Here is a 22,409-nt window from a genome sequence, read left to right as displayed (position 1 = left end):
GGGGTTCAAAAAACCTTATGGTGTCTGTCAGGCTTGGAGGATTACCTGCCAGGACATTTTGATGTGAGAAATCTGAAAGCATGGCTACAAAGTGTCTAAGCACTGACTGAAGTTTCTGTCATAATGCAATTTCTTCAAGTGATTATTATTTTGTAATGCACAGTACTGGTGCACGGAGAAAGGCAATATTGATTTCTTCACATCAGCTCCCAAACGCAGGCAAGTGTTAAAATATGCATATCTGACAGACTGCTGTGCAGTCTGCCCTGCTGGAGGGGTACTAATGACAGCTGGTCTTCTATTCTCTTCGCCCCGGTCACAGAGCCCTGAGGGAGAGTGTAAAGGAGTGATCATCTGCCCACCTCCATTTCTCCTTAATTTACAACTCTGACTGCCATTTTAATTTTTGCTTAGTCAAGCAAAAAAATAAGTAAATACATAAAATGGCATCAAAGCAACACATAGAAGGTGACATTGCATTTTGTTGTTTGATGTTTCAATAATCTCCTCTCTCCTGCACCTTGGTCTTCTGAGAATTTCAGCTGGAATTTCAACAGAGTATGGCTGTCCTCTCTCTGAATCGCCTGCTTTGCATATACCAGTGTCTTTCCTTGCTGATAGATTTATATCAATAAGCTTATGCTTTCCAGAGCAAGAAACATACACCTACTTCAGAAAGGAAAATTCACAATGCCTCCCAATGCATGTGCAAAATAAAGTGACCTCTTACTTGCCTAATATAAAATGAAAACATTCTCTAATGTGTTCATCTCAAAAATAATTGTGTCCTCCATGTTTTGTCCTGAGAGACTCTGTGTTGCTTTGTCTGATTATCAGTTTATCGGCTGTCCTTCAGGGTTTGACCTCCAGTAATTGAGGAGGCAAAGGTGCTGAGGCAGATTCTTCTGTTGTTTCATCAGTGAGCCGGTCACCGTCACATCCTGATTACATGGCGAGAGAAGGCTATTGAACTAAGTGTATCTCAGAGCTATATTTTGATATATATTTTTGCTATATTTTGGTATCTTAGAGGTATATTTTGGCATTTTATTTGTAAATAAAATGTGTCTTTATGCATGAAGGCTGGTGTCGTTGGCCTTCCTCTGTGGGTTAGTACAGTATTTTGAGGTTTGGAAGAGCTGATAAGGTGTTCTGAGAGTGCATGTAAGATGGAGTTGTTCTTCCTGCCTGTGGCTGTGCTTCTTAAGGGATTCAGATTATATGGTTATCTGCACTGTCTGAGCTCAGTCTCAGTAATGATGTTCAAGTGGAAATAATATGGCCTAGAGTAAACACATACCAATAAATAATAACCATTTCCCATCTCCACACAAACAACAGAGTACCATCACCAAACAGATGGAATATTCCTATCCTGTCATGCATCTTTGAACAAAGTAATAATGCCGTGAAAATAAGCAAAATTAAATTTGAAATTTTGGCATAAAATCTATATTGTGTGTGCAAATTATGCCTATGTATTGACCTGAAAAAATGTGCAGAACATTTTAATGTGTGTCTCAATACATGTAATACCGATATATTATTTAAAAATATATTTATTTACAATCTATGCACTTTTAACAGTATGATTTGTGCAGTGTGTGAATAACATTCAATGAAGTATAGAATAGCTGGCATATTTAGTGATGTATTGCTGGTGTAATACTGGTATTTCCAACAATTAGAATTTAATATAAATTTTTCTTGAGGGAAAATATGGTGAGATTTTCTGTGGCTCAAACCCACCCTTGTGAATGAGAAAAAAGAAACGTGATTAGAGTGTGCAATACAATACAGTGCCAAGATGTTTCCATAAAATTTTTGGTGTTAGGTAAAACCAGACTATTAGCGCCCTCTTATGGTTCTAACACCAGTTTGCGTTTGGATGACTGAAAATGTTAAGTGAAGATGCCCTGCAAAATGACAGTTCATGTGGAACAATGGCTCGTCATATAACATTACATCATTTACTAAAATGATGGTTCCATACATGCATTAAATTTATGTCCAGGTGCCATATTTATGTAAATCATAATCTGCTTTTAGGATTGTATTGTTACATCTACTGTACTACTGATTATTGAGACTAATTTAATTAATTAAATCACTGATATAGGGATGTATTTGTGCATGAAAAACTCATTCGTTTGATCAGCTAACTAAAAGTGGAAAGGTAATATCCTACAGTATCTGTGATGCAGCAGAAGAGTGGGAAAATTTGAAGCGTCTTTACAATGCAAGGAGTCATTGTTGGAGGCTAAGGAAGTGATAGTTCCAAAGAGAAGATATACATGTTGTTTATCTGAAGTGCACAACAAACAACACCCAACAAAAACATATCTACAAAACACAAACTACAGAAGTAAATGACTCAGCTAAAAAAGTAGAAAGTAAAAATCATGGAAAATAAAATTATTTTTGACATCTAGGACCTTTACAGTCAAGGGCAATTCAAGATAAGTATCCCTGTCTTTCAATCTGTGGGTAAAAACATGCACTGAATCCAACTTTTTTATCCTGCTGTCCTTGCTAAAGTATAATCAGCTGAAAAATAATTATCTATCCAAATGAAGAACATTTAGTGCCACTCTCCGAACTCACTTTTCAATTATAAATTTACTTTCCAAAATTATTTTGAAAAAGTTGATATACAAATCATACAACAAACAAGTACACAATTCTAGCATCAGAGGTTGTCAAATAAATATGAAACTTGCAAAACTGCAAAACTCACTTAAATGTATTTAGTTATCACAAATGTATTTTCAATACATTAACATCTATTTTTTCAGATAGCATAGTGTAACTACCTGTGGCCACTTCTGTCCAAAAGATTTGGTAAAGAATAAATGAACTGGATTGAACAAAACAGTTAACATCTTATTGCTGGAACCTGTTGCACAAGCCAATGGCAACAGTAAGGCTCTTTGCCTATAGCAACTAAAGGCATTGTAAAATGAAAAAGTCTTAAAATAGTAAGAAATCACTACAATGAAAAGACACACTGGATGAGAATTAATCCAGTATATATTTGTTGGATATATGATATTTGTTTCCTTCAGCAAGTGTGATGTAATCTCACAAAAAATGTAAACAGGTTGTTCTAATAGGAGTAGTTAAAACGCTGTGAAATATGGAATAGGCGAAAATATGAGGACCCATGTGTAGTGAAGGAAAAAAAGTTATTCTCTATCTTTATGTATTTAAGCTTTCCTTCATTTGAATTTGTATTTATGAGAGCATCAAAAATAAATATTGAAAGAAATGAAGAAACTAAGAATATGCATATGGCCTTACACTACGTGTCAGCCTTACCCTCAGAAATGATTCTTCATTCAACCTTCAGCTTTGGCAAAGAGACTTGTGTCTGTTTTGTCTTATCTCTGCAGATAGCCAACTGGAATGACATGCTCTTTCTGATTTCCTCTAAAATGGACCTTAACTACATTATGTCAAGGGCATTCAGATGCAATCTTTACACATCTGACTATATGTCTGTGTGTCTGTGTTTGTGCCACAAGAAAGTCCTTTAAAGAGGCTTTTTATGAAATAACAGCAAACAAACAAACAAACAAAAAAAAAAACAGCTGAAAAACAGAAGCATTTGTCATGAGAATGGTCAACAAGTTATAGCCTTTGATTCTGTTATCTACTGCCACTTTCAAAGGAGTATGAAAATGTACAGCTACACTAGATAAATATTAGATACGATCACTAATACAATCTTTGTATATAAACAGAAATACTTCAAATGCATTCAGCCGTTGAAGGTTTTCCTCATTTAATTAAGAAAGATTTGATTTAATCGAATTGACCTGGAACACAAGAAGCTTGACATGGCGCTATTCCTGCAACAAAGTTACCTTTCTTAAATATAAGGGAAAATGGTTATGTGCAGCAATAAGTGTACACTATTTTGATTTAAACTCACAAGAGGGAAGTCTGTAGCATTGCTATGAGATGAATCAGCCTTTAATTAGTTCAGCTGCAGTGAATGCACCGGGTTACTTCAGCAGGCAAAGTGTTGTGCAACATGCACAATGTTGGGAATGCATGCTGGGAAGTCAGATAACAAATCAGAGGCTTCAAAAGCACGTTTGAACTTGCACAAGCCCACCAGCTCCACTGAAATGTTCTGTTTTGGCTATCTGAAGCACTCCAAGATCGGTTGGTTTTTTAATTATTATTTTTGTGATATTATTTAAGGAATTATGTGAAAATACATAGTCAAGTGCACTAACGTCTAAGTCTATTAGCATTTACTGGACACTTGATTCCTTAAATATTTCTACATGCTGTATGTATGTGGATCATGTGTGTTTTACATCATCCACTTCATCACATTATCTTGATATTGATTCTGACTCTATAATCCAAAACCCTGAGGACTAAATACATGACAACATAATACCTGTTCTCCCCGAGCCCAGCTGCTAATCACATTTACATCCTTCATGTATTTTCAAATTCAATTTCCCTAAAATGAATAAAATTGATTTCCCCATGTGATAATGAATTTTTCTAAAGGGTTACCTTATGCTTAGTGGACTCCAGGTAATTATGAAAGAGCTCATTGCATTAGACAAAATGAATCACTGAGAGATGTAAGAGATGAGTCGATAGTAACCCCAGAAGCTTCAATTCAATTAAAGCCCAGCAATACTGCGCATGCTCAGACACATGTTAATGGGCTAGTCAAATTCAAGAAATCCCAACAAAGCAGTTTGTTAAATACATTTGCCAGAATGTCACCACAGAGTTTTATAAAATATATAGTTAGTTATAACATTTTGGATGCTGCAGAAGGAAGCTCAAAAAGGACTGATTAAATACAATTTTATACTTATTTGAACCTATGTGCACAGATTTATATTTTCATTGATTTCATTTCAAAGCTATGGCATTCTAGACTAAAAGAAGTTACCTTCTATGCTACGTCCGATGTCAATATTCATCTATTTATATTAAAACATTACTTGCTGTAATGCACATCCAAAATCATCAAGTAATAACATCAAAATACTAAAATAAGTGTAATTAATGCAGAACCTTTGTTCCACATTAATACAAACTCAAAACCTCAACTTCATTTACAGATTAAATAATAACAAAATCATACTTCCACCTCCATTTACACAAACCGACCACAAAGCCTCACTCTTCTTTAAAAAAAAAAAAACATCTAAGCAATACCAATGCTTGCCACTAGGTAGCAGTGTGTTGTTGGCAGTTCCGTATTTGTGATCAATGCCTGAGGTTAGATACACTGATGTCAGTATACTAGGGTGAAAATGCTGGGTGCTGCAAAATGTTGGATTATCACACCTAACAACTGCATGATTGTCTCCTTTCTCTTTCATTGTAGCTCTGTTGTGCATTAAGATATCACAGTATGGTACAATAGTGAACTACTGAACAGTAACTAATATTAACTATTATTCATTTCACAAAGTTAAAGTCAATTTTATGTTCTAAGCATAAACAAAGTAATACATTGGAAATGGTGTATTTTCATTCACTGGCTGCATAACATATTTACTGAAGAATAAAAATGATGAAGTAACATATAACATCCCTGAAGTCAGAGGGACATGGTCTCAAAGTGAACACATGTAAATGTTTTTCAGATATTCATGTATTTTTTTGGTATGCTATAAAAGAGCCCTTTCAACAGCAAAGCATTTGCTGTGTTGGCAGGCATTTTTCAAGAAAATAGAAAATAGGAAAGTGTTTATCTTTTGTGTGTGTGTATGTGCGTGCGTGTGTGCGTGTGTGCGTGCGTGTGAAAATATTTACACAATAAGTTAAGTAAGTGATTGTATGGACAAGCATGGTGTGAAAAGGTCCTACTGTTTCCCTTTTATAGTCGACACTGCTATGCTCACCATCTGAAACCAGCAACAAGCATAAACACAGCCATATGTGACACTGAATGCTTGCCTCCAACACACCACTGCAATGAACTCTTCAAGGGAGCATACCCTGCTTTTCCATAACTTCTCCAACTGATTCTGCATTTTGATGACGTGCTCCATGAGCTTGGCGGTATTCCACTGTTCCAAACGTTTGCGTCATGGTTAGTTGCTGGTTACAAATACAGTTGCTAATATCTAATCATCACTGTGACTTTTGACTGTGTCTTTTCAGGGTCAGATGCGACCCCCACTGCAAAGGAATGTCAGAGCAGTGTTACATGTCCTCTCCCAACAAGAGAGGCTGGAGGAAGAGGCCAGCAGTTCCTAGAATGCACACCAAAATGAACACCCACAAGAAGATCCTGTCGATCACCATGGCAACATACTTCCAGTCATCTTGAACCTAAAAAGAAACAAAAATCTTTTAATCACTTTCTCATTCAATATGTCCACACCTTACTTTTATTATTTTAATGGATCTTAATGGCATTAAACATAACCACAGCAAGATATGTGGAGTACTCTGATCTTATTCACATTATTGTAGAACTACTAGAACATACAAACACCTCAATCACACTTCTTGGTTCATATGATAACTGCACATGCCTGAGAGGAGAAATTTAAATTTCTTTGGCAACAATTTTACTGATGCTAGTCCTTATGATAGCATTTAAGCTAGTATGTAAGCTATGTTTACGAGAAAGAAGGTGAATGACAAAGGGCAATATATTTGCAGTGATCAAGAGATGGATTTCATTCCATACCTACTGCAGAACATGAACATTATGAGATGTTTAGGTGGATGCAAGCACCTTAACCGTGTGTAATAAAGGTGTATCATACTTGTTATGGCTCCAGCTACTTCACATCAACAAAAGTAGCAGGACAGGACAGAGAACAGTAGCCAGTAGCGATTTTGCAAGATCTCTGGTCCAAAAGCCTCTGGCCCATCCATTTCCACTGTTTGACCAAATCATCCATCATGTACATGTAAACAGGAATATTTGGAAAATGCAGAAATATCAACTTCTTAATGACAGTTTTATTCTTAATCACAGTGTTGAACATAATCAGATTTTTGTGTGTATGTGTGTAAATGTAGTCAGTGATTCAAAGGTGTCACAGTGTAAGAGCAAACTTGGAATATGACTACCTTATGTTCAGTTACATCTCTGTAACATTGCATAATTCCATATGCACTATGCACATCGGTACACACCAGGGATTTCGTTTAATGGAAAGGTATTAATACATTTACTCCTACACACTTACCTCCTTGGCTGCATTCTGCAGCCTCATGTTTTCAGCGATGTACTTGACGCTTTCAATGGCCTCCCTCACCTCTGGTAAGAGGGCAGACAGGGAGGGAGGTCCGCCGTTCAGAGATTCAGAGCTGGAGCAGGGACTTCCCCCTCCAGTGAGAGACCCAAGGCTTCCCACACCTCCCCCACTGCCACCGCCATCTGCCAGCAGCTTGCTGGACCTTTGGCGCCTGCAGCATACACAGCGCCCCTCCCTGCACAGGTAGGCGGTGCTTCCCACGGCAGAGTCGCTGTTGAGGGTGTTCAGGTGGGAGAGCTCCGTGGGGATGAACAGACGCTGACGCGACAGGAGGTCCTGCTGTTTCTGAGGCTCCAGGCAGCCGGACGTGGGTGGGGTGCAGGGTCGCAGTGGTGGGAAATGGGCGAGGCCGGCTAGCCTCCGCGGGTCCCTCTTAGGCCGGGTCATGAACATCACCCGGGGCAGGAGCCCCAGGAAGACGCTGCGCACCCAGCGCGGCATGGTGTGCGTCTTGGGCGTACGGTAGTGGACGTTGAGCACAAAGACAGTGATGACGATGGAGAGCGTGACGAAGATCATTGTGAAGAGGAGGTACTCGCCGATCAGCGGGATGACCAGCGAGGTGGAAGGGATGGTCTCGGTGATGACCAGGAGGAAGACGGTCAGGGAGAGCAGCACCGAGATGCACAGGGTGACCTTCTCTCCGCAGTCAGAGGGCAGGTAGAAGACCAGAACGGTCAGGAAGGAGATGAGCAGGCAGGGGATGATCATGTTGATGGTGTAGAAGAGCGGGAGGCGGCGGATATAGAGTGAGTAGGTGATGTCCGGGTAGATCTCCTCGCAGCAGTTATACTTGATGTCGTGCTTGTAGCCTGGCGCATCGATGATAACCCACTCTCCACTCTCCCAGAAATCCTTCAGGTTGATGGTTGACCCAATCAGGACCAGGTCAATCTTGGCTTTATCATAGGTCCAGGAGCCGAACTTCATGGTGCAGTTCTGGTAGTCGAAGGGGAAGTAGGTGACGTCGATCTTGCAGGAGCTCTTGAAGATGGCAGGAGGGATCCAGGTCACATCTCCGTTGTAACGCAGTAGAGCTTTGGTCTTATCATCCACCTGGAAGTCCCCCACTGCACTACAGAAGAAGAATCAAGACGGAAGAGAACTGCATAGAACTTCAGTATAGTTAATACTTAAGAACACATCCTAGGCAGATGGTCAGTAAAGCATTTACCCCATTAGAATGTACCACCATCTTACACCGAGAGCAAAGGCAAGAAAATGTATTTCATATAATGCATTCTACAGTAATGCTGTACATGATCTGGTTAAGACAAAACATTTCACACTATCAAATATCCACTGATTCTGATCTTCAACTTGTGCTGCAGCAGTACAGTCAGTCAGTGATAGAGCACAGACACTGCAAATTTAACAGTCACAAATTTCTGTATGTGCAGGAGACAAACCCATGTCCCAGCTAGGGATATTGTGCACTTAAATAACATGCGTTCTAAAAAAGCCTAAAAGCATGACCGAAACTATCATGTCTGGTTTGCCAGTCATGTCAAGTTTGATTGTAGCATTCTTATCATCCTCATACTGGCCATGCAGAAATGTTGCTTGTGGAAAGCTTGGGTATCTATAAAGCCGACCAAGCAGGACAAACACCAGGTTAAACATAGTCCTACTTGTTGTAGAGAACAATGTCTGGTTTCCAGATCCTGTCTGAAGGGACTCGGATGAACTCCACTCCTCCAAAATCTTTGGGGTCCCAGCGCAGTTTGTAGTCATTCCAGATCTGTGGAGTGATAAAGTCATGGGATGTCATTTTGTTTGGTCAACAAATACATTGCTTCCATTGCTAAAGAAAGTATGGCTCCATAATTGACACTACAAGATACTTTGTTATGTGAGATGTAAAGCAAAAAGCTTGCTCACTGAAAAAGACAGAGACGTCACCTGGAAATGGATGGGCTAAAGGTAAAGGCAAACAAAAACAATCCATAACTCTGAACTATACTTTTCTCTCCTGTCCCTCTTGTGTAAAACCATAGTAGGCTATTGCAACTTTTATACAGAGGGAAATACGCAACAGTGTTTTCAGGAGTGAGTACACCTTTCGAAGCCAATATCTCTTTGTTATACCTGACAGAAGGCCAGCAGGACCAAGATTTATTGTCTGCTTTCCTGGCATGTCAAAGTTTTCAAACCTTGATCAGGCAGGAGGGACTTTGAAGAGCCTCACAATGGCAGGACATGAAATAAGCATAACAGTAAACAGATTATACATGTCAGAGTAATCAGCCCTCTTACCATCTAGTCACTTATTTCCTTATTCCTCTGCGTATCAGATGAACAACTAAACTTCTGTAACCATCACATTTATCTATGAGACCTAATCTCTATTCATGATTCTTTTTTCATTTCTTATTACTGAACACTATTCTGTATCATCCTCACATTTGCAAACACCTTGTTTACAGCTCCATGTTCTGTTATCAATACTATAGGATAACCAGCAGATGGCAGTGAATTGAGGCAGAAGTGGTAAATCAGAGCTGAAGATATTCATACTGATACAAAAATGAAAAATATTGTTATATATTGAGAAATATTTTGTTCAGGCCAGGAATCTATCACAAATGCATTTAAAATATATTAATGCAAAGCAGAAATGTATTGCAATATACTGAAATGGCGATAATTTGCTGAATAGGTACAATATGTTAACTCAGCCACAAAATATATTCTCTGAAATATATTCTAAATATATAATTTTTTGCATGGGTTTGAGGCAGCAATTAGTCATAAAGGTGACCTGGAAACTGTGTACTTTCCATTTACTTCTGAATCTATTATTTTTTCACAATAGTGGGTACTGCCATGTCAACAATGTGATCTAGTACCAGGAGGATATGAACTGTTGGGTTAGTGGGAAATGTGGAGTTTTACATTGTGGTTTTGAAGTTAAAATTCCATTCCAGTTCCATCATAACAGAGGAAAATAAGAGGGATTTCTTAAAGAGAAATGATACACACATTATTTGAAAGTTATTGACAAAATTATTGTCTAGAATCTCTACTTACATGTCATATGTGGAAAATTGTAAAACTGTGAAAAAGCAGGTCTGCCAAAACTAGGGAATCACTGAGGAAGGGATACTTTTGAACCTACTTTACTGAATTCAAAATGCAAATACCCATTCTGCATTTCAACATTACACATGAGATAAACAGCAGGATCAATGCTTTTAAAAGCTTTGTGCTCCTGAATTATTAAAAGCTGAAAAATGCATTCTGGGGTTAATGCACAGCACACACACAACACATAATTGTATTTCCAGAAATTACCCTCTGAAAGGTTTTTTTAACGATGTAAAAAAAAAAAAAACATACATGTCTCAGCCACAGGTTGGTCTCCATGATCTGATTAACTTCATCCTGGAAAAAGCAGACAATTACATCATAAAAGACAGAGAGTGAGACACAGAGAACACACTGATCAGGAACAAAATGAACATTTTAGTGTAAAACATGATCATCAAAAGTCATCATTTCCCTAAGATGTGCACATATAGAACAGTCTTTGTCCTTTGCTGAGAATGAGGTGGCTGCCATACACTCTGAGAAAGCGTGAGTCCTTGAAAAAGTATGTCACACCAAAAGCCGTAATCACACCACTCTCATGTCCAATGAAAGAACAGTGGTGGAAAAAAGCTTAAAGCTTCTGTGTCATTTATACCTGGTTGTTTGGAAAACCCAGTAAACTGTGAGCCTTTCCTTCACTTAAATCTGGCTCTTTACAAATGGCCACTCAAGCCTACAGGCCCAGTGCATTAGTGTGCCGAGAGGGTACCAGTGCTTGGGATGTTAGGGTCCTGCAGCACTGCCACTGAGCGCCCCCCCCCCCCCCCCCCCCCCCCCCTCTTAGCCAATGGGGACTGGCATGGCTCAGTTCATGGGGAGGTCTGTGGACCCAGGGCTATGAAGTGATCTCATGTGCCAATGCACAGGATTAACCATTCATAGCCACTCATATGGCTCATATGGTGCTACAGGCAGATCCTTCAGGTTTAAGCTTGTCTAAGACTGATGCTGAGCCACCAGCAGATAATGTAAAGGATGCTTGCATTGAGGGGATGGAGGGGAATGGTAGTGGTTGAGTAATCTAAAGAGCCATAGGTCCACAGTGCTATCAGCATCTGGACTGGCGCCGGTCCGATCAGAGAAGATGGACTATGAATATTAGCGATTAGCTAAGAGGCCCTCTGTAACACAGGCAGAGGCATCCCAACCATAGACACATTGAGGAAGTGAGAGGCCAGGAGCAAATGGCTGCCATAAATCAAAACAGAAAGCGCTCGCCTGCCAGATCAGCTGAGGTCAGGGGGATATTATAAATATTTGCCAGCTATGCCTTGCTGTGAATGAGCTTCTCTGGATCATCGCCCTGTTATCAGAGACAAAGACTGCACCTCAGCCTGGAAAGGCATGTGGAGGAATCACCATTCCTTCAACAGCATGTGCTAGCATGCTAGTTTGGCACAAGACTGCACATGTCATCATTGATTTTAGAAATGAGCAAGTAAGCCAATAGCAGTATTTTAACGATGCCTATTTGTTCATCCCAGCTAGTGACACCTATACCCACACTCATATGCTGCAATGTGTTCTGAAATATATCCAGCACATTAAAACACACCATGACAGTAGCACTGACACCCTGCAGCCTTCAGTTTTGTTAATTAGGTTAATCAGTGAAAATATTAACGCACTGCTCAATAGAACCCTCCTTTTTCCTAGCAATCTCTTGTAAGGTTATCCATCCTAGGACATCCACAGCACCTCTTACTCCCCAAACTGGACCCAGTGATCAACAGCTGAAACATTGTGTTGCATCTGCAAGGGTTCATTTGATATGGCAATAACTGAGTAATGGAGGGTTGCCTGCACACAGAGGCTTGGAGCCAGAAAGAAAGAGAACTGACACCTTTTATCCTCTCTTGCAGGATTCACACACCCAGTTTCAGTTTCAGTATGTCAAGGATCCTTGCTTTGAAGCGCTGAGCAATCTTGCAATTTTCCTGATATGATTAAGGCATTTTGTGCTGCACTTTTACCAAGATTCAAACTCTGCAATTCCTTCCTGAACTAAAAAAATCAAATCCAGATCATACCGATATACCTCCTCCCTGGTTTTAAAAATCTTCCACACCCACTCCATTTATCATGTGAGTCTCCGTCACTGTAAATCAATGCCTGCTCTTTTAAGGTAATGTGCTGGGCCGGAGTGAAGCATTCTGCTCAATGGTTTATTTGTGGGATGAGTTGTTCTCTCCTGTCAGTGCCACGCTTCTCTGTGTTAGGTGAAATACAGTGCTGTCCAAATGCGATGGTCGTTTCTGTCAGGGGGAAGACAGGAAAACAGACAGAGGCAGAGAGAGCTTGCCATCTCTCCCACGCACTCACCACTTTCACCAGCTGGGACATGGACACTTCAAACTGCACCATGACTGGGTCAGAGACATTCTCCACGGGTCGGATGTACTGGTTGTATTTGGAAAAGATCACAGAGAACAACCTGTGCTCAGCCTCAGAACAGGTTCCTCCTGCAAAGGAGGTGAAGGGGGGAGGATTAAGGCACTGACAGGGGAAACAAAAAACATTCAACAGTTTCCTAACTCATGAGGATAGCAATGATTCTGAGTGGTTTCAAAAGTAAAAAGTAATCAAAATAATCAGACGTCAACAATGGCAGTCATTTTCTGTCTAGTTACCCTTGAACATTATCTTTTGACAATTTCTGTACTGAATTCTTATCCTTCATTCAGGGTTTGAATGTCAGAGTAATCAATGTGTTGACAGCAACAATCAGTCTTGTTCCCCTTAACTGTGAGCTAAACACAAAGCAATAAAATAATAAAAAATATAACAAGAGATGTAGGAAATACTGGGTATTGATTTTAAAGAAATAACAAATAATAGTGAACTCTGGCTTCCATATTCAATGGGTGTTTCAACAGAACACCCATTGTTCATGCTGCAGTTTTTAATAATGTGACTAAATAATCAATATGCTCACAAGACATAAAGTGCTGTTTTTTCGTTTGCCTCAATACTTGGTCCAATAACGTCCTCGCCTTTGATATATACTATATAATGTAAGAATCAGAAGAGTAAGTGGTGATTAATAAACTTTACGAAGATCTGAAAGAGGTATAACCCTGGACAATTATGGCTTGCAAATAGTAATACACCAATGGATTTGGAAATAAGAGTTTTCACCTATGTTTTATTTAAACAATTGTGTAGTTTTATGTTACACCACACGTTTCGTGTCGTATTACAAAAGACGTTGCACACGACTGAAATAACACCCAATTGATCGACTCGTAAACTTTCTGTGAAAATATTAATTGCACTGAATGTAATTTCATCTATCAGAAAATTCTCATCAAAGTACATTTCTGGAGAGTTACAGATGTATGGCGATCACAGTGATAATGTTATGTATATCTTCATCATATAATTCATATTTTCGGGATGAATTACACAATCTGCGTTTGCTTTCTAGTGTCGAAAACAGCAATCACGGATGATTCCTTCAGACGCGCGTCAAAACGAACTCTACTCACCAGACAGGAGGAAAAGAAGAAAGCCACTAATGAAGAGAACCGTCAGACACTGAGTTTCCATTGTACTGTCCGGTCAAAAAAAAAAAAAATCAGCAACGTATCCCCTCGTCAGGGTACCAGGGAGACAGGAATAAAGTAAGTGGCAATAGAGAGAGCAGATACGAAACGCACCGTGACTGCCGGAGGGAAAGCGGATAGATAGAGATGGAGAGAGACCAAGGCAGTCAATCAAGGAGGGGGGGGGCTGTCCGGAATCTGACGAGAGACCAACCCGCTGGACGATTTCAGGAAGCGGGGAGACTTCATGTTGAAATGTTAACATAAATCTAACTGATGATTGTTTTAACGGAAAGCGACGTGCATCATCTTGCATTTTTGACTGATTGACGTGATTGTTGAGCTGGATAACTTGATTCATGGAGACATAAGTGGGCGCAGTAACGTTGCTAATTAAGCGAATCCATAGTGACTTGTACGCTAAAGACATTACCTATAATGTAGGCTACAGGAAAGTATACGTTCTATACCAGTCACTCTGTAATGTTTATAGATGTCTTTTTCGCTTATTCCCAACTCAGCAACTGTCAGCCTACACTCATGTGAAGTAGGCTATTTGCGTCAAAAAATTGACTAATCCCGCGAAACGTACAAGAATTTACAAATTCAATACTGACCACTTAATGAGAGACACGGGGAAAATATATGCCATCAAAATAATTACATGTACTTGTTTTTTTAAAAGGTAAGTTATCAGAGTGGAGTCTATTCCATTTCAGTTCAGTCAATTCAAACATGAACTGAAATTCATGATTTGAAAATCACCCCCATCATTTCCTATGAAAGCTTTTCCATTCATGAATTGTATTTCAATTCATTCCCTGAATTGACGGTATATTTGTTGATTGAATTTATGTATCATAGGAACCAGCGGCTCCTCTTTCTAGATCAATTCCATATAACACAATATGACAAGAAGACACTTTCCATGCACCGATGTCTATCGCCCAGTGAATGTCTGAGTTGCTTCTGCCCAAGGTGGCTGTGTTGGGAATTGTTTACAGCACTCCAGCTGCATCTAAATTTAGACGAATATGGATACCTGCCAGGCGAAATATGGCTCATAAAATGTCTTTCAGTCTTCTCTGATTGATGCAATAGATTCTAGATGTCAAAGAATTCCCATCTCTACAATTAAGCTTGAACCAGTGGTTTAAAGGGTTAGTGATCTGATATAGGCATCAGTTTTCGTATAGGCCTACACACACTGCCTATGTATGTAACTCTGGTGACAGTCCAAAAGATGCAGTGTTAGTATTTTTTTTTGTTTTTTTGTCAAATGGGCATATATATATATATATATATATATATATATATATATATATATGCACGTTTATAATTGTGTTACAATGTGCTAACTAGGCAAACTAACAAGGGTGCATAATTACCAGCGCAGCACTCATTGTGAAGTAGTCAACATATCCAAACACATAGAGCCAATTGGGGTTTTATCAAATCACTCAACTCATGATCTATTTAAACATTTTTTACATTTTTAAATAGTACATTTAGTAGTTGCGTGGGTGCGGGTGAATACGTGCATGTGTGTGTTTGTGCTGCACGTGTATGCGCCTGTTTACTGTACAAGAACTTTTTTGGATAGTAAAAATTTAACACAATAGTTTGACACAAATCAAACGTTTGATTATTCATGTGACGTTATACCTATGCTTACTGCCACCATGGAGACATGCAATTTGACATTACTTCCTGAATAAATAATTAAATAAATACATGCATGCATACATACATACATACATACATAAAGGGGCTTCAACTCCAGATTATTCCTATCTGGAAGGACTGTCCATTTTACTTGTATCCTAGTTTTCCATAGTGTCCAAGTCAAGTTATTTTTTTGTCTATATTTAATCTACTTTTTACAGTAGACCGTGAACATTTTGATTTTTTTTTTTTGTGGCCATTCTTCTACAGGTTGGAGAAGGTGCTTTGTAACTGGTGCTCTGCTGCTGGTTAGGACAAGACTATCCTTCTGTAGATCATTTATGTCTCATATAATAGAAACACTATGATTCATCTTCGTATCTTAAATACATTAAAGATGTATATTACTTTGACTAGGCAATGAAAACTTGACTATGCATATGAAATGCCTGGAGGGATACAGTACAAAAATGTAGTCTGGCATTTTTAATTAAATTATTATAAGAAAGTAATCATCAAAAAGGTAAATGCTAAGTTAACTGTGTTTATAAGTGTGTCCCATAAGTTTATGGGAACACGGATTGATGTGCTGTGGTCACTAGGTAAGTAATCAAGACTGACAAGATGTCTCTCAAGAAAGTGATTGGATTGCATATTCATACCAAGAGAGGATGCTTTCTACAGCTTCTGTGTTTGGCTATCAACTGAAAATTGTAAGTCTGATAAAAATGTCTCTATGGGATATATATGCATGTTTAATAAACCAGTGTCTCCTGTTTTACACAGGTGACGAGAAACAGTGGATGAAATAGACAGGCACTAGAACTGATGTGTGAAAAGACTGATTACAACATGACATAAATGCCCACAAAAAAAGGCATTTTTTCATTGCTTCTAATTCATTTCCTCTCTTTCAGGATGTTGATAAGCTATGACTGTGCTGTTTATCAACAATGACATATAGTGTCCTCGCACTGTCCTTTATTATAAATCATTTTTCAATTTGTTCTGAATACACACTTTACTGAATCAGAGTCAGTATGGAGGTTCGTATTTTCAGTCGTGCTCCAAATCATAACAAATATGCATACAAAACTGTAAATCTGTTTTCTATCTAAAAGCAAACCTTTAAAAATCCAATGGCAGACACCTAACATTGTATTTTAAAGCAGATAAAATAAACAAAACAAGTTTTAGTACCACAGTACATTTTGTTATCTCCTGATTTAAACCAGCCTCTCACAAAAGAAACATTGCAGACTGCAGCATTATGCATTCAGCAGTATATTTAACAGCCCACTCAGCATTCTTCGGTAATTGTGTTGCGCATATCTGAGACAATTGATGTGTGGACAAACTGACCACTAGGTGGCAGCAAGAAGTAGCCTCTTTACTCCACACCCTCCTGCTTAGATGAAACAGGTAAGCCATTATGATTTCTCTTTGAGGCTGACACCCTCATGCTGAAGCTCAGAACTCAGGCGTGAGGAGCAATGCTTAAATCAATACATGAAGATTTTATGAATTGGCTTTGTTTATACATACTTTCAGACGTGCACAAAGCGAGCCCTCTAGTGCCAGTTACCTTATCTGTGTCAGTAATGTTACTGTCTTTTGCCTTAACAGACTTAATTATTGTTTGGTAAGATATACACATGCTTAAACCTAGAGTAAAATCGATGTCAGTTGAATGAACAGACACCTGAAACAAATGTAATACTTTATATGGAATTCTATATATGCATATTATCTCTCCCTCTCTCTCTGTCACACACACAGACATACATACAGCTAAAGCAAGGAACTCTCTGACAAAAATTCATTTTATTCAGCTTTACATTTTATTGGAAATTTGTGATTTTCAATGACCCCGGTTAGAGTAAAACTGACATTTCAACACTTCTACATTCATAATAACACAGTGGACCATCACTGTAACATATATAGTTTTATATATTATATCAAATGATGAGAAGTAGAGATAAAATGTAAATTTCAAACATTGACAAAAAAAAAACTTTCTCTGACAACTATGAAGCTGTTTGTTGAGGAGAGATATTATGAGAACTTGTATCTGTAACAGTATACCTCACATAAAATTGTGTACTTCTGAACCATAATTATTACACAAGCTGCAGAGTAAATTATGACAGCAAACCTCAGGGAGACAGTACTCTTGCTAGCATGAGCACTCACAATCACCATTCCCCCTTGATGATGTTAATCATATGCACTTTAAACAACGGGACATTTTTTTCATGAATATAATAGAGATCAGGGCACTGTAGGTATTTCCTGCCTAAGAGAGAACTAAACATTGGTGAGGCTTAAATCAAGGCAGGCTACAACACTTATGTCCAACTGGGACAAGGATAGTTAGCTCAAATACCTTCTCTTATAGGAGGTCCAGTGCCAGATTGCTGTATAGGGACTGTTGGTGGCTGAAAGAGAGGCTGCAGGAAGAGCCCTAGGGTTCCAACCACGCACACAATCACGAAGATCCACAAGAACATCCTGTCTACCACCATGGCCACATACTTCCAGTCCTCGATCACCTGGGAACAGATGCAAAACGGTCAAAAAATGAATTTTTACCTCTCAAATAAATGGATATACAAATGTAGGATAAAGATGTGACATTTGGTGTAAAACAAGCAAATAAGCTAAAAAAAGGACTGAGAAAAATGGTTTCATTCATATCTAACAGAACAGAACAGGATGACCTGTATTGTAAGGCCACTGTTCATCAGCTCAATATGCTTAACTATTTTGAGTAACAGCCAATTAGTAATAACAAAAAATAACCAACAATAGCCAAGCTTAAATGAATTCAATCTGAACCTGAATTTCAATACCTTATCTTCTATGTCTGTCTATGTCCACGCTACCTTGACAATGCAAATCTAGCCCTTCACCCCTGATACATTCAGCAGACATTCTGATCCCACGTGTGAGGAGCAGCATGTATCACTTACACTCTGGTCATCATCGTCCCCCATCATGTGATCAGCTACAAAGCACACTCCATCCACAGCCTCCTGCAGGTCGGGCCCGAGGCCTGAGCCGCTCTGCCGTTGCTCCTGGCCCAAGCCAAGTCCTTCTGGCAGCAACTCAGAGTACCGCAAGTTGGAACTTTTCACGGTTAAGTTGAGGCTGAAGGCAGCATTGTTTTTTTGGTGTCCTGGGGAGGAAAAGGCACAGGCAGAGGCGGGGGAAATGGAAGCAGAGCGGGCGGCTGCGGGAGGAGCTGTGTATCCTGTCCCGAGTGTGGCGTGACGAGCGCGGAGATGCCTCTGCTGGCGGAGCCTCTGCCGGGCTGCACTGTCCCGTGGGCGCTTCATAAAAAGCAGAGCTGGGAGCTTCACCAGGAAGACCAGCTTGACCCAGGCGGGCATGGTGTGGGTGCTGGGCGAGCGGTGGTGAACGTTCAGCACGCACACGCTGGTGATGATGGAGAAGGTCACCAGCACCATGGTGAACATCAGGTACTTGCCAATGAGGGGCACGTCCAGAGAGGTTGGGGGCACAATCTTGGAGATAAGGAGCAAGAAGACGGTGAGGGCCAGCAGGACGGAGATGCAGAGGGTCATCTTCTCTCCGCAGTCGGAGGGCAGGTAGAAGACCAGGATGGCCAGCGAGGTGATGAGAATGCATGGGATGATGAGGTTTATTGTGTAGAAGAGCGGCTTCCTCTTGATGATGAAGTCGTAGGTGATGTCCACATAGGTGGGGTCTAACGGGCTGATGGTCCGCCTCCCTGGAAGGGCCAGGATGTCCCACTCCCCACTGGGGGTGAAGTCATCCATGCTGGCCACCTCAGCCTTCAGAACCAGGTCGATCTCTGTGTAGTCATACGTCCAGGAGCGGAACTTGAGCGTGCAGTTCTGTTGGTCAAAAGGGAAATGCTTCACTTCAATCTTGCAGGCACTCTTGTAGATGGCTGGAGGAAGCCAGAAGATGCTACCGTTGAACAGGACAATCACGTTGGTAAAAACAGTCACTTCATAGGTGCCATCAGCACTGCAGAGTGAGAGAGAGAAGGAGAGAAGTGAGACAAAGAGACACACAACAAAAGCTATTATCTTAGAATTAAATACTATGTTTACCATCATCTACAAATGTTTCTCAATAAAATGCTTATTTCAATATCATATAGCTGTGCCTTAATGTATTCATCAAGTGATATAATTCAATCAGACTGTAATGTGTACTCATTAAATGCATCTAGTGCTATTCTCTGCATAACACGACAAAACAAAAAAAACTCATCAGGTTGTAATCCACGTTAAAGTTACCTCGAACACGTATTTCTAATTTGTACCTGAGATTAATTATAATTTTAAATTACCATTAAAAGCTAAATTCAGCACTTAGTACATCTAACATTAACAGTTTCCCTAGGCCTTATCTTACCATAGAATAACCCTCAGTGACAGTTCTATCTTGGTGCTTCACACTTACTTGTTGTACAGTACTATATCAGGGAGCCAAATATGCCGAGATGGAATACGAAGCTTGTCAATTCCATCATATTTTGCAGGGTCCCACGCCAATCTGTAATCAACCCAGTACTGGAGAAAACAAGCAGTTTTTAACTACCACATTTTGCCCAATGTCCACTTCAGAACAATGGACTAAATTATTGTTGACAACACTATACTGGGTGGACTATTAAACACCATTATTAAACACTGAAGCAAGCATAGTTGTCAGTCTGTTCAGGATTTGGGTATGGAGACATGGTCAAGGTCAAATTCAACTTCAAGGGAAGAGACATTTGTGTTGGCATTAGATTTTGTGCCTTGTTAAGTGAAGTTTAATAGACTGTATTCCTGATTGTCATGGTTACCTGCGTTAGCCAGACGTTGGTGGTCATGATCTGTTCCCTCTCATTCTGGGAAGGGAGAAGATAGAGCAGGTGTATATTAAAAACTATTACTAAGATATTCAAATCATTTGTTAAGATGTTTCACTTGAAAGAGTGGGAGCCTTTCACATGCTTTTTCTCAACTGTGTTATACTTTTCAAAATTCACCAAACATTTACGGAGAAGCAATGCAAAAAAGAGACACTGAACAAACACAGCATGGGCAACTGATTCAACTAATGTGACCACATCACACTAAATTTGACATGACGGGGCACAGTAATAGCTCGTAAATAATGCATATGAAAGCCCTGCCTTGTTTCGCCACGACCTGTAGGAGAACCTGTAAATGTGGCAACTGTCTCCCATGCTATTGTGTTGACAGGTATGTGACTCCTTTTAATGTAATGTGCTGAGGTTTCAATCTAGCTCCAAGAAAGAAAGAGAGAGCAAGGCATATTTGTCCAGCTATAGACAAGCACTGCCTGATTTTAAAAATAAGAAATATATAAGTTGGAATTAATAACAGGAAAATGAGGAACCACAGTGCACTGCTTTACCCTTTCCAGTCAGAGGAGCTGATGGACAGACAGAGTCCAAGCTCCACCCACACTCACCACACTGATGAGTTGGGCCAGGGACACCAGCAGCTTGATGGTGACACGTTCGGTCCTGTTGATGGCAGGACGGATCCACTTGTTGTAGCGGTCATCTCCCAGCAGCCAGTTCATCAGTCTCTCTTCTGAGTCAGCACAGGTGCCACCTGCCGGGATAAGATGACCATTTCAGTCCAGGACCAACCTGACTCCTAGTTTTTTTCTTGTGTTGTACTCTACCTCACTTGCGAATCACTTGGGATAAAAGCATCTGCCAAATGATTAAATGTAAAATGTAGGACCAAAGTAGTATGGGATTATCCTCTAAAATCCAAGCTCAGACAACAATTAATGATAAGTATTATGAATATGTGGATACACTGTATAAACATCTAACTTGATTCTATTTTTTTTTTGTCTGTTGTTCATGACATACATAACTCACTACTTCTGCCTTACTTCTGTAAGTGACAACAAAAAAGAAACTACTTTAGGACAAAGAGAAAGGACAAGGAAACATAAGTGATGAAAAGCATTTTTCTTCATATTTTGCCTCCCTATAGTAATTAATGCCCTGTAATAGTGAGCTAATGGCAAGAAGAGCTCCACAAAAATAACCGTGAGTGATGTGAAACTCATACTGATGCTACCATTCAAGTGAAATTGCTTTTTTATGGCAAATTTAACTTAAAAATGGCAAATGATTTTTTTATGGCAAAGTCTGGACAAATAGCCTACGGTTTAAATCACTCCTCTCCAATCACTGTTCCATAACACTTCCTCACGAGTAGATTCAAACATGTGTGAAATACACAACAAAGTCACAATGGGACTGCAACTAAAATCACACCTTTCTTTGTATAATGGAATTGTCCCAATAAACCAAGGGTGCAGTTCAAAATAGATAAACATGTCTTTTTGATTAAAAAAGGTTATATGCATGTGGATGTATGTATGTGTGTCTGTACGTGCGTGTGTGGGGGTGTCTGTGTGTGGTTTTCAGTTTATGCATAGTGTCTTCAGTTTTATATCTTTGCTGTATTTTGAAAATGGAACATTGACACCGACTTGGTTGAATGATGGTTGGTGTTGAGGAAATGCTGGCCAAAGATGTGATGGATGCATTCAATATGTCAGCTCCTAATCACCAGATGTGGCAAGGGATCTGATGGATCAGAACCAGATAGATGAGTTCTTACAGTTACAGTTCTGACAGGAAGGTAGCAACATTTCCTTCCCAGCATTATGGATGGAGACATTCAATTTGTCAAATATCCATAGGCTGGAGTAACACCAAGTAATACAGACTGAGCTGCTTTCTTCCACAATTTAACCCCACCTGTCAACAGATCATCAACAGAGGTGCCTGACAGCTTCAGATATC

At 39.6% G+C, this 22,409-nt stretch overlaps 2 protein-coding genes across 2 annotated transcripts; both read right to left on the bottom strand.

Moving 5' to 3' along the window:
- Positions 1–6,192: 6,192 nt before the first annotated feature.
- Positions 6,193–12,731, bottom strand: LOC118781723 (neuronal acetylcholine receptor subunit alpha-3-like). The gene is made up of 5 exons (XM_036534735.1): positions 12,675–12,731; positions 10,602–10,646; positions 8,894–9,003; positions 7,194–8,337; positions 6,193–6,321 (listed from the first exon to the last, which is right to left on the bottom strand). The coding sequence occupies exons 1-5, from the start codon at positions 12,714–12,716 to the stop codon at positions 6,193–6,195; spliced, it is 1,470 nt and encodes a 489-aa protein (XP_036390628.1). The 5' UTR covers positions 12,717–12,731.
- A 5,212-nt stretch (positions 12,732–17,943) lies between these two features.
- On the bottom strand, positions 17,944–21,199 carry LOC118782272 (neuronal acetylcholine receptor subunit beta-4-like). Its single transcript, XM_036535580.1, has 6 exons — positions 21,047–21,199; positions 20,412–20,456; positions 20,024–20,133; positions 18,840–19,582; positions 18,538–18,743; positions 17,944–18,117 (listed from the first exon to the last, which is right to left on the bottom strand). Exons 1-6 carry the CDS (start codon positions 21,158–21,160, stop codon positions 17,944–17,946), a joined length of 1,392 nt encoding a protein of 463 aa, XP_036391473.1. The 5' UTR covers positions 21,161–21,199.
- Positions 21,200–22,409: the final 1,210 nt, after the last annotated feature.

Source organism: Megalops cyprinoides, chromosome 8 (assembly GCF_013368585.1).
Source record: "Megalops cyprinoides isolate fMegCyp1 chromosome 8, fMegCyp1.pri, whole genome shotgun sequence".
Taxonomy (NCBI): Eukaryota; Metazoa; Chordata; class Actinopteri; order Elopiformes; family Megalopidae; genus Megalops; species Megalops cyprinoides.
Note: the sequence above shows the minus strand (reverse complement) of the source record. Positions and strands in the feature narration are given on the sequence as shown.

Coding starts and splice junctions, on each gene's coding strand:
- LOC118782272 (XM_036535580.1), bottom strand. CDS start 21,160: ATGAACTGGCTGCTGGGAGATGACCGCTACAACAAGTGGATCCGTCCT. Junction 20,457..21,046: donor TGGCCCAACTCATCAGTGTG/GTGAGTGTGGGT, acceptor CTCCCTTCCCAG/AATGAGAGGGAACAGATCAT. Junction 20,134..20,411: donor CCAACGTCTGGCTAACGCAG/GTAACCATGACA, acceptor TGTTTTCTCCAG/TACTGGGTTGATTACAGATT.
- LOC118781723 (XM_036534735.1), bottom strand. CDS start 12,716: ATGGTGCAGTTTGAAGTGTCCATGTCCCAGCTGGTGAAAGTG. Junction 9,004..10,601: donor CCAACCTGTGGCTGAGACAT/GTATGTTTTTTT, acceptor ATCACTCCACAG/ATCTGGAATGACTACAAACT. Junction 6,322..7,193: donor TGCAGAATGCAGCCAAGGAG/GTAAGTGTGTAG, acceptor GTTTCTTTTTAG/GTTCAAGATGACTGGAAGTA.